Genomic DNA, 12,085 nt, shown 5'->3' on the forward strand with positions numbered 1-12,085 from the left:
CATTACCTGCATTTGTTCATGTTGCTCAGCTCCGAACGCAGACAGCAGATTATTAAGATCTGTATAGGACTATAAACTCTGTTAAAATGATGTCATGTACAATATTCTGCCCAAATGAGAAAGTCCAGATACATCTTGCTCCGGCAATGGGGAAATTAAGTATTAAATATGTCTGATGCCAACACTTTACAGTTCCGATTAAAATATTTGTGGGGTTTTTTTTTTTTATTGTTCGTGAAATGAGAGCTTGTCCATGTATCTTTAAAATGTTTACAAATATTAACTTTAATCAAGTGTAAATTAAATCTAATATAAAGTTTGCAAAAACGGAGGGGTCTGAATACTTTCCGACCCCACTGTATAATAATATTTATAGTTATATACGACCTTGTGTTTCCTTCCAGTGGTTATGATTAAGGCTGCAATGATCGATTACGTTTGCAATTGATTACTTGATAGATTTTTACATTTATTTATTTTTATTAAACAAATGATTATCTTTCTGATTCGTTTTCCGATAGTTGTTTTTCGGGGTCGTTGATCAATCCTTTGGTTAATCTACCAATAAATAATAACTGTAACTTCCGCCATCGTCAACATTTTATTGAACTATTTTCTCAATTAAACAAATAAAAAAATTTCCAAGTGCCGAAAAAATTTAATGCATCCCATAATCAAGTCCAACATAAATAGTGCAAAAAGGGCATCATTCACTTTAAACAATAAAATAGGCATGTATTAGTAATCAAAATTAAATAAATAAATAAAAAACTTGAATAAGCATCAATGTCAATATTGAACTTTTCTGAAGAAAGGGTGAACAGAAGAGTTCAGCTAGAATGATTGTGGAGGAATGTCGACATGCTCTGCAATCAGACTGGCTCTTTTCTTCGTCACGACGTTTCCTGCGGTTGAAAAGAGGCGTTCAGATGGGGTCGAGGCGTTCAGATGGGGTCGAGACGTTCAGATGGGGTCGAGGCGTTCAGATGGGGTTGATGTTGCAGGAACAGACAAGTATGTCTTTGCCATGATGGCCAGTCAGCTGCCTTCCACCAGTCGAGTGGATTCTCATCCTTTCAGTTAGGTGGTTCTCCAAAATACATTCGTACCTCATTTGTCTGCATTTCACTTTGTTTCGTTGTTATCTTTATCATGTCTGCCGTCTTCCTCAATGTTGCTGGGTTCATGTGAATCTGAACCAAGTAACGTGTCCAGCAGAGACACTGGCCTCCTCTCTGATCCCGGTAGTATGGCATTTGCGTCCTCCTGTTCCACATGAGGTTGCCGTGTTTCCTCTCTCTCACTTTTTTTAAATTAATTATACATATTTTTGGCCATGCAAGAGCTTGAATTTTGATTTGCACTTTTAGGCTCTCTTCTGCTTGGAGAAACGTCAGTTTTTGAAATCGTGGGTCAAGCGCAGCATCAATAATACATACATTATGTGCTTCATCTCTGAATGTGGTCTCTGTCATCCATCTTGAAGCAATCTCCTCTTCTGCAGCAGCTTGAAAAGCCTTGAGCAGTGGTCTCAAATGGTGTGCTCTGTGTGGATTTCTGAAGGCCCTTCACCAGCAGAAACAGTGATCTAAGCCTGTGCACTCAGGAAGATGGTAGCACACTCAAAGGGCTTGTTCCAATTCTTCAAATAGGCTCCACTGATCACTCTTCAGATCCAGGTAGCACTTCCCTCGCTGTGTGACTTCAGGGTCTGAAAGGGTTGCTGTCACGGGCCACCTCTGTTCCAGCAGGCGACTGATCATGCCAAATGAACTGTTCCATCTTACTGATGCATCTTGTATTTGATGATGCTGACGACTACCCATTCGTTGCTGCTTTGCTTTGAGCTTGCTGCTGGCCGGCTCACTCTTTTTAAAAAAAAAAAAAAAAAATGTTCTACAAGGCGTCTTGCAGCACTGAGTGTCTTGTTGATCTGGGCATCCTTTAGAGCATGGTTCACAACTAACTGATGTGTATGGCCAGCACACCTGAGAGAAGTAACCCTCTGCCTCTCTTCCAGGATTCTTCAAGCAACAACAACAGTGTCATGTACAACAACCAACACTTTAGCCATGGATATACTAAACTTCTCAGCTGCTTTTTCCACCCAAGCAGCCATATTTTCAGCTGCATGACGCTCTTCAATTGGCATTGTGGTCAGGTTATATGAAATCAGCTCCCAGTCTTCATTAATAAAATAGCAGGTGACTCCTAAGTATGCCTCAGTGACTTGCCCATGCATCTGTAGTGAGAGTGATGGGGGTTTTTTACAATTTTTTTTTATTTTTTTAAGATTTCACTCTCTCAAGGGTCTCCTCATATTTCTTCTCAATCAGCTGAGGGAAGTGTATACCCTGGACAAAATGTGTTGACCATCTCACAGAAGCCATGAGCATCCACAATAGAAAGTGGTCTCATATACTTAACAATCTTGTTGAGAATGCTATCAGTAAGCCCAGCGGCCATGTACGGGGTACGGCGTACAGTGGCATCGTTTTTATGAAATAAATCTGACACACAGCTTTGCATCTTTCTGAGAAACAAAACATGAACCATATAGTGTGTGTATGTATATTTTTGTGTGTGTGTGTGTATATATATATATATATATATATATAATGTGTGTATGTGTGTATAGATATAAAATTTAGTGTATATATACATACATCATTGGCACGTTTCAACCTGAAATCCATGTATGAACGTTTAAGTAATGAGTGCAGAGAGTCCGTTTCATAGAGCATGAAGCCGAAGCTTTATAACGTCGTCCATCTTCGGGCTGCATGTGAAAGGAAGCTTGGGTTAAAGGAGACTGATCTGAGAACACATCAGCACTGTGTACTGTATTGTGTAAGATTGTGTGTGGGCGGAGTGGCCAGTTAGTCCATGTTTCCTTTACCGCCCTGAAGCGACTTTGACCAGGGGGAACAAACAATAATTATGCACTCAAAGCAATTAGAAAAAAAACTCTCCTGCTAATTCATGCTTGAACGCATCTGCTTCATAGCCAGGATGTTATCTGCCTTATGGTGAACTCTAGTGAACGCTGCTGTAATCAAGTTGTTGATTTGCTTGAACAAGAATTTTTATTGATGGTTTCTCAAAAACCGGGGAAGTGTTGCTCGTGGGGAAAGCGTTTGAATACGCCTGCCTATTTGAGAAACTATCAGTAAAAACTCTTGTTCATATGTTGCTTATTGTAAAATGAAAAATAAAATAAAACATAAAACCTAGTTTTATAGCAGAAACGGTGGTGAACGCTACGAACAGTAAGAAACATAACAGTACATTTTCAGTATCATCTTGTGTTTTTTTTTTTTTTTTAACTGGCTTCCCTTCTTCCTTTTCATCTTCAGCTGATGAGCTTTTCATATTTTAAGTGAAAAGTTATATTCCTGAAAAGTATCCTGTGTCACGTCCGCTGATGATGTCGCCAACGCTACTGTAGTGACTGTTTCGAAAAGGAAGTGGAATTTTATGTGGTGAACACAGACAGGGGGTGTAATACACGTACACACAGGGAAACGTCCCAGTGTGCTTATACTCTTGGGTACACTGCTCGACCAATCAAATTAGTGGGCTGGAACTAACTGCTAGCATCAGGCCAATATGATGTGATGCTATTCTGATTGTTAAGGCAGAGATTTTGAGACTTGCTACGATTTGATTAGATTTTGTAGCCCCTGATCAGTATGTATCTATAGGACAGTGTTCTGAACCTGGGGGCGCAAATTTTTTCAAGACAAAAACACAGACGGGGCATCATTTGGGTTCTCGGTGTATTTTATTGCTTTTCAAATAGAATGTGTATAAATGGGGAAAAACCCACCTTCCCCCTCTCTCTGTATTTTCTTATTGCTGGGGAGAGGTGGAGCTTAGCCTGCCTTTTATCTGTCGGTGCAGACCAGTGTTCCCAACTTAGCGACTTTTTTTTTCTTTTGTCTCTCTCTCTTTTTTTTTTTTTTTTTTTTTTTTTTTAAAGAAAAAAAAGCACCTAAGTGACTTTTTGGACAAACCTTAGCAACTTTCCAAATGTCACCAGTACTGTCCTGCAAGCGCGAGGTCTTACTTTCCCGCTGCACTCACACCTCTCTCTGCATCTGCTCTGTTCAGTGAGAGGCTGAGAGCCAGAGGTTTAACAATGTCATAGATAACGAAGCGCGCCCTTCGTCCCTGTTTACATCATTCACATGCGAATGTTTTTGGAACGTAAGATGAATGTAATAGTCCGCGTTATTACAGCCTAGTTCTCTTGTTCAGAGTAGTTATAGTCTTCAGAAACATTGTTGATAGTTCATATGCTATACCTGTCCGTTATATAGTTTTATAAGTGTCATTTTAAAAAATCACAAGTTATGAAAAGTAATTTAAAAATGTACAAAAACAGAAAAGCGAAAAATTTGTTTTTATCTTTATCAAAAACAGATTATAGATTAAGTTATATATAGATAGATTTTATATAGTGTAGATAATCATTATACCTGGTCTCCTCCAATATGGAGGGCACATGATTTTTGGGGGGGGGGGGGACTTTAGTTAAAAAGGTTGAGAACCTCTGATCTAGGACCAGCCTTGTACGGAATGTAGGGTATTTATTAATTCATGGATGATGAGGATGTAGAGAAGTATCAGTCTTACAGAAAACCGACCCTGATAAATGAGCTTGTTTAGTGATTTACACATCAGTTTAAAAAGAGGAGTTATTTTGCACGCCAGTGTAACACTCAGACCTCTCCAACACAGACATTAGCGAGCAAAATATTGTTGTTCTTGCAGACTCCGGGGTATAATAAGGAGTGTCCCAAAACACTACACACACCGTCTATTTATAGTTCATGCAGTTTGTGGCTCCCGGGGTTGTACCGTGCAGCAGGTCTGCTCGCCTGTTCAATTCTGGATGAAGATGAATATTCATTCATTTGCACTCGTGCAGTCGTTTGCATTGCTTTAAATGAGTTCAAATCAGCCAGAGAAACAAATGACTGTTTACCTACGTATTGGAGCACTACTGAACTACTGTGCTCACGAAGTCTGCCTGCTCGCCTTTTTAATCTTGTGTTTTTAATGATGTTCACCTCAGCAAAACATCATCAGTGTGTTTATTAAACGGACTGCTGGAAGAAGAGGTTGTGAATGCAGTAAAGTTGCTCCACATTGCCTGACATTCAGGAGGAAGGGTTGTCTCTTTATGCACTGCTTTTCCTCCTTGTCCAATGTTATCTCCTCTTCACAAACATTTAAAGCCATCGTACTTCCACAAGAAGTAAATACTTTTTTAAATAAAGTTTTCCTCAGTATGTTCTACATCCTTGCTGAATATCTGACTTCTCAAATGCTTAGGCAACATTTTGGCCCAATTCCTGTAACTCATCTGCCTGAAAATGTTAGTTTCACACCACGCTAACCTCAAAATATTCTGAAATATAAATAGATTAAAATCTCTAATTGGGTTTCCTTTTCCGTTTTCAAGAACATCGTGCCTCAAACACGCGTTCAGGTTCTGATGAAAGTAATCACACAGGTTTACATGGTGATTACTGCTGTTTTATTGAATACAATATTGAACGAACGGAACATTATCCCACCGTGTTCAGTCTGGCCTCAGGCAGTTTCCTCGATTTGCTCCTAAGGTATTACATTTAAAAATAAATAAAAATAAATAAATAAATAAATAATTTTTTTATTCAGATTGACCTCTGTCAGATTATTAACAGATTATTAGGCTGCATGTAAACATGACAGAATGTAAGATTTGTGTAAGTAACTGCGTATATTTTTCTAAATGCTAAGAAATGAATGTGTGAACAAAATGTTTTTGTATAGGCAGCAAAAATAAGCAGCACTACCCCTTTAAAGAGGACGTGTACAGTCCTCGTTTTATACACCGTTCTGAAACACACGGATAAATGCACACACTCCGACGACTCGTAGTTGTCTCAGGATAATCTGTGCCGGTTCCCAGTCCCGATGCGTCACTGGTTCCAAGGAAATCCACTCGTGTGACCAATAATCCATACCGTTTCCCTGCCGACATGCACACGGGTTCTCACGCCTTGTCATCATGCAGGTTCAGTCTTTCACGTCCGGGATTCCCCAGAGTGCACCACGGACAGCTCACAGTTTTGTACAGCAAAAGGAATGTGATCTTTTAGAGAACACTGTCTAACATCACATTCCTACAATCATGATTTCTATCAGCATCTCCATGTTCAGCTGTTCTTGTTTTTCAAAGTTCATCTTCTCACCGTACACCAGTGTAAACCACACGGGTATTTCAAACAAAACTTACATGTGTCGAATGAGTGACGATGCCTTTAGTCTTTACTTTACGCCTATATGTTCAAGTTTGCTTCACTGTCAAAGGTACTCCACCAGAAAACTAGAGTACATGAGAAACAGTGAAGTTCTTGTGCTACAGCAGCATGCCCATACAGCGAACATAAAGTGTGTACAAACACGCGAACAGAGACAGAAATGAAGGGAGGGATTTCATATGGGTGGACGAAAAGGTGCAGCACAAGTCCGAGTGCATGAGGACTGAATAGTGCAGATCGAGTGATTTGTGCAGATTGAGTTATACGGGTTAAAAAGCGTAAAAGAGTGTAGTGTAAGTGGTGATGCAGCACTATGAGGATGATTTGTAAGCAGCAATGAGTTGTTCAGAAAGATGCATCGGGAGCATGTTCAGTATGTTATACTGAAAAACCCACCATCAGTAAATCTGATTTGACCGTCCGTTGCCAAACATCTCTACCAGCTGACCCACCATCTGGACTATTGTGCTCTAGCACTGGACTATGTGATAAATTAAGCAGCAGTTGAAACCAACAATGTCCACTGCTTATCCAGTGGAGGCTTGTTAGAGTATTGTGTTTGTGTTTGTTTTTTATGATGTTTTATCTCCCAACAGAAAATCTCAATACCCCAGTCCACGAGTCCAAATGATCTGCGAACGTTTACGTTCTATCTGTCTAATGTGGGGAGGGATAATCCCCAGGGCAGCTTTGACTGCATCCAGCAGTACATTTCAAGGTAGGCTAGATTTCTCTCTGTTTCTCTACATGAGCAACTTTCCCCAGATGAGCAAACGTGTCTGTAACTATAGCTCTGTAGCACTTTATTAGATTGTAATGATCCATTCATTGTGGTGGGGGAACTTTTTAGTTCATGCTGAGGTACTTTTCTGTTGTGTTTTCAGCACTTGCTTATCTAGCTCCTCCAGCTGGCTAATGTTCACCTTAACATATTATTTCATACAGTTAGTTTCAGGTGTTAGGAACTTCAGGTTAGTAATCATCTGCACCTCCTGGTTTCCTCAGTGAAGGGAGCATACAGCTGGACTGCCTGGGAGGGATCCAGGATAAGATTACAGTGTGTGCCACGGACGACTCGTACCAGAAGGCCAGGCAGAGCATGGCTCAGGCAGAGGAGGAGACACGCAGCCGCGGTGCCATTGTCATCAAGCCCGGTGGGAGATACGTGGGTAAGACAGTAAAATCCCTGTTTGTGTGCTGGTCTGAGAAAACCCTCTGTATTTTCTCCTATAATATCTTTCTGAAAACTACAGGTTTTCCCCCCAACTGAAACGTTTCTCTTCTGCATGCGTTCTAACTGGAAGTTCTAGTGAAATTCGAGAAAATCTCCTTTTAAAGATTTAATTTCAGTTCCGCTTCCACACTTTTCTACACTTGTAACTCAATCAACAACGTTACTGACAAAAATTACAATGGAACACAAGTTATCAGTGTATTGATTATCAGCATCATCGACATCTGATCACCTGAGGTACAAATCACTCGCTGCATCTCAACACCGTCCTCACTCATCACTCACCACCGTCCTCACTCAACATCACTCACCACCATCATCACTCAACACCGTCCACACTCAACACCGTCCACACTCAACATCACTCACCACTGTCCTCACTCACCACCGTCCTCACGCAACATCACTCACCACCATCATCACTCAACACCGTCCACACTCACCACCATCATCACTCAACCTCACTCACCACCGTCCTCACTCAACATCACTCACCACCATCATCACTCAACACCGTCCACACTCAACACCGTCCACACTCAACATCACTCACCACTGTCCTCACTCACCACCGTCCTCACGCACCACCGTCCTCACGCAACATCACTCACCACCATCATCACTCAACACCGTCCACACTCACCACCATCATCACTCAACCTCACTCAACACCGTCCACACTCAACACCGTCCACACTCAACATCACTCACCACCGTCCTCACTTAACATCACTCACCACCATCACTCAACACCGTCCACACTCGCCACCATCACTCGATCTCACTCACCACCCTCATCACTTACCACCATCCACACTCACCACCATCATCACTCAACCTCACTCAACACCGTCCACACTCAACATCACTCACCACCGTCCTCACTCACCACCGTCCTCACTTAACATCACTCACCACCATCACTCAACACCGTCCACACGCACCACCATCATCACTCGATCTCACTCACCACCCTCATCACTCAGCACCAGCATCACTCAGCACTGTCCTCACTCAACACCAGCACCGTCCTCACTCGACACCGGCCTCACTCGGCCTCACTCGACACCGGCCTCACTCGGCCTCACTCGACACCGGCCTCACTCGGCCTCACTCGACACCGGCCTCACTCGGCCTCACTCGACACCGGCCTCACTCGGCCTCACTCGACACCGGCCTCACTCGGCCTCACTCGACACCGGCCTCACTCGGCCTCACTCGGCCTCACTCGACACCGGCCTCACTCGGCCTCACTCGGCCTCACTCGACACCGGCCTCACTCGGCCTCACTCGGCCTCACTCGACACCGGCCTCACTCGACACAGTCCTCACTCGACACCGGCCTCACTCGGCCTCACTCGACACCGGCCTCACTCGGCCTCACTCGACACCGGCCTCACTCGGCCTCACTCGACACCGGCCTCACTCGGCCTCACTCGACACCGGCCTCACTCGGCCTCACTCGACACCGGCCTCACTCGGCCTCACTCGACACCGGCCTCACTCGACACCGGCCTCACTCGACACCGGCCTCACTCGACACCGGCCTCACTCGACACCGGCCTCACTCGGCCTCACTCGACACCGGCCTCACTCGACACCGGCCTCACTCGACACCGGCCTCACTCGGCCTCACTCGACACCGGCCTCACTCGGCCTCACTCGACACCGGCCTCACTCGACACCGGCCTCACTCGACACCGGCCTCACTCGGCCTCACTCGACACCGGCCTCACTCGACACCGGCCTCACTCGGCCTCACTCGACACCGGCCTCACTCGACACCGGCCTCACTCGACACCGGCCTCACTCGGCCTCACTCGACACCGGCCTCACTCGGCCTCACTCGACACCGGCCTCACTCGACACCGGCCTCACTCGACACCGGCCTCACTCGACACCGGCCTCACTCGGCCTCACTCGACACCGGCCTCACTCGGCCTCACTCGACACCGGCCTCACTCGACACCGGCCTCACTCGGCCTCACTCGACACCGGCCTCACTCGACACCGGCCTCACTCGACACCGGCCTCACTCGGCCTCACTCGACACCGGCCTCACTCGGCCTCACTCGACACCGGCCTCACTCGGCCTCACTCGACACCGGCCTCACTCGGCCTCACTCGACACCGGCCTCACTCGGCCTCACTCGACACCGGCCTCACTCGGCCTCACTCGACACCGGCCTCACTCGGCCTCACTCGACACCGGCCTCACTCGTCCTCACTCGACACCGGCCTCACTCGTCCTCACTCGACACCGGCCTCACTCGGCCTCACTCGACACCGGCCTCACTCGGCCTCACTCGACACAGTCCTCACTCGACACAGTCCTCACTCGACACAGTCCTCACTCGACACCGGCCTCACTCGACACAGTCCTCACTCGACACAGTCCTCACTCGACACCGGCCTCACTCGTCCTCACTCGACACCGGCCTCACTCGGCCTCACTCGACACCGGCCTCACTCGGCCTCACTCGACACCGGCCTCACTCGGCCTCACTCGACACCGGCCTCACTCGGCCTCACTCGACACCGGCCTCACTCGGCCTCACTCGACACAGTCCTCACTCGACACCGGCCTCACTCGTCCTCACTCGACACCGGCCTCACTCGGCCTCACTCGACACCGGCCTCACTCGGCCTCACTCGACACCGGCCTCACTCGGCCTCACTCGACACCGGCCTCACTCGACACCGGCCTCACTCGGCCTCACTCGACACCGGCCTCACTCGGCCTCACTCGACACCGGCCTCACTCGACACCGGCCTCACTCGGCCTCACTCGACACCGGCCTCACTCGGCCTCACTCGACACCGGCCTCACTCGGCCTCACTCGACACCGGCCTCACTCGACACCGGCCTCACTCGGCCTCACTCGACACAGTCCTCACTCGACACCGGCCTCACTCGGCCTCACTCAACACAGTCCTCACTCGACACCGGCCTCACTCGGCCTCACTCGTCCTCACTCGACACCGGCCTCACTCGGCCTCACTCAACATCACTCAACACCGTCCTCAGTCAGCTGTTCACTGGTGGGGAAATGATCGCTGATTAATTCTAATAATTAAGTTCTGTTAATTACATTTTTTCCTAGTCTCCTTGCGTATTTGAGAGAGAGATGGATAGATATAGAGATGGATGGATGATAGATAGATGAGCTTGACTTTTTTTTTGATGGTCTTTTCGGCTGTTCCTTGTTCAGGTAAACGGGTCCAGATCCGGAAAGCAGCGATGGCCCTTTCGGACGTGGCCCCATCGCGGCGCTTCTCTCGTCCTGTGCTCATCTCCAGCAACATGAAGAAGAGTACGGCGCTGCCGCGGCCACTCAGGGAGCGCCTTGTCCACTTACTTGCCCTCAAACCCTACCGCAAGCCTGAGTTGCTGGTGCGCCTTACGAAGGACGGCCTCTCACCCCAGGATAAAGATACTTTGGACAGCCTCCTGCAACAGGTTCGTGTAAGCCTCCTGCAACAGGTTTATTTTTCACAGGAAAAAAACCTCACCACATTCCGTTATGTGAACAGAAGGTATGTGTATGTTTAGAGTTCACGTTGTTGAACACACCACTTCAGCTAATTTACCACATCAGGAACTGCCTAGCACCTGCTTTAGCTTAACGCTTAGTGTGTGTGTGCCAGAAAAGGCTTTTTGTACTAAGCTTATAGAATTCATTTTTGTTATGATTTGCAATTTTATTTATTTATTTATTTATTTATTTAAATACATTTTGAGATGGTGTAGATTTTCTCCCTGTTTTCCCTACAGGTGGCTAATCTGAATAACAAGGACAACACCTTCACATTGAAGGACTGTTTGTTTAAGGAAGTTCAGAAGGATTGGCCTGGCTACACTGAGGTAGACCAGCAAATCCTAAAGAGGATCCTTGTACGGTAAGCTGAGCGTAGAAACCGAGTCTGATGCAGACTCGTGACCTTTTTTTTTTCTTTTTTTTTTTCTTTAGGGATTACAATTTAAGCCTTCTGATCCAGTGTTCTGTTGGACATTTAATTATTAATTTAAATACTGTTTCTGTGAATGTTTCCTTATCCAATTGTGTATTTCTCCGATAAGTTTGGACATGAATATATTTTGTTCTGCTCTCAGTTAAAGAGAAAAGTTCTCACCCGGTCAGACTCTTAGTTCTGAATTAGAGACTGTTGTGCAAGAGCCATGCAGCCAAACAGTTCAAAGGTCTTATGGCATAGCATACGTGATCCGAACGCTGTGTGTGGCTGGCAGAAGGTGCCACATATTTGGACAGCTCTCACTAACCTACCCTCCTTCTGTTTTCCTTTTCATCCTCTCAATCAAGCCTATGTCTCTTCAGCTAGAGGTACACATGTCCCAGTGCCCCCTGCACATGGACCTAGTCATGTTGCTATGCGGCATGTCAGTCTCACTTGGTCTGGTGTGAAAATTGGGACAACTCTAATAAAGATTCAGTTTTGTAATTAAGGATTTGTTTGTAAAAGTTTGACTAGCTGTATTACATTAGCACACTTGGCCTACTGCTTTGTACCGTATAGT

At 45.8% G+C, this 12,085-nt stretch overlaps 1 protein-coding gene across 1 annotated transcript in view; it reads left to right on the forward strand.

Moving 5' to 3' along the window:
* The window catches only part of ell (elongation factor RNA polymerase II), a 33,659-nt gene that overhangs the window by 12,116 nt on the left and 9,458 nt on the right, over positions 1-12,085 (forward strand). Inside the window, exons 3-6 of the mRNA XM_053634433.1 lie at positions 6,911-7,032; positions 7,320-7,483; positions 10,761-11,008; positions 11,324-11,448. Of these exons, the coding sequence (XP_053490408.1) occupies positions 6,911-7,032; positions 7,320-7,483; positions 10,761-11,008; positions 11,324-11,448 (659 nt within the window). The remainder of the gene's footprint in view (positions 1-6,910; positions 7,033-7,319; positions 7,484-10,760; positions 11,009-11,323; positions 11,449-12,085) is intronic.

Source organism: Ictalurus furcatus, chromosome 10, assembly GCF_023375685.1.
Source record: "Ictalurus furcatus strain D&B chromosome 10, Billie_1.0, whole genome shotgun sequence".
Classification (NCBI taxonomy): Eukaryota; Metazoa; Chordata; class Actinopteri; order Siluriformes; family Ictaluridae; genus Ictalurus; species Ictalurus furcatus.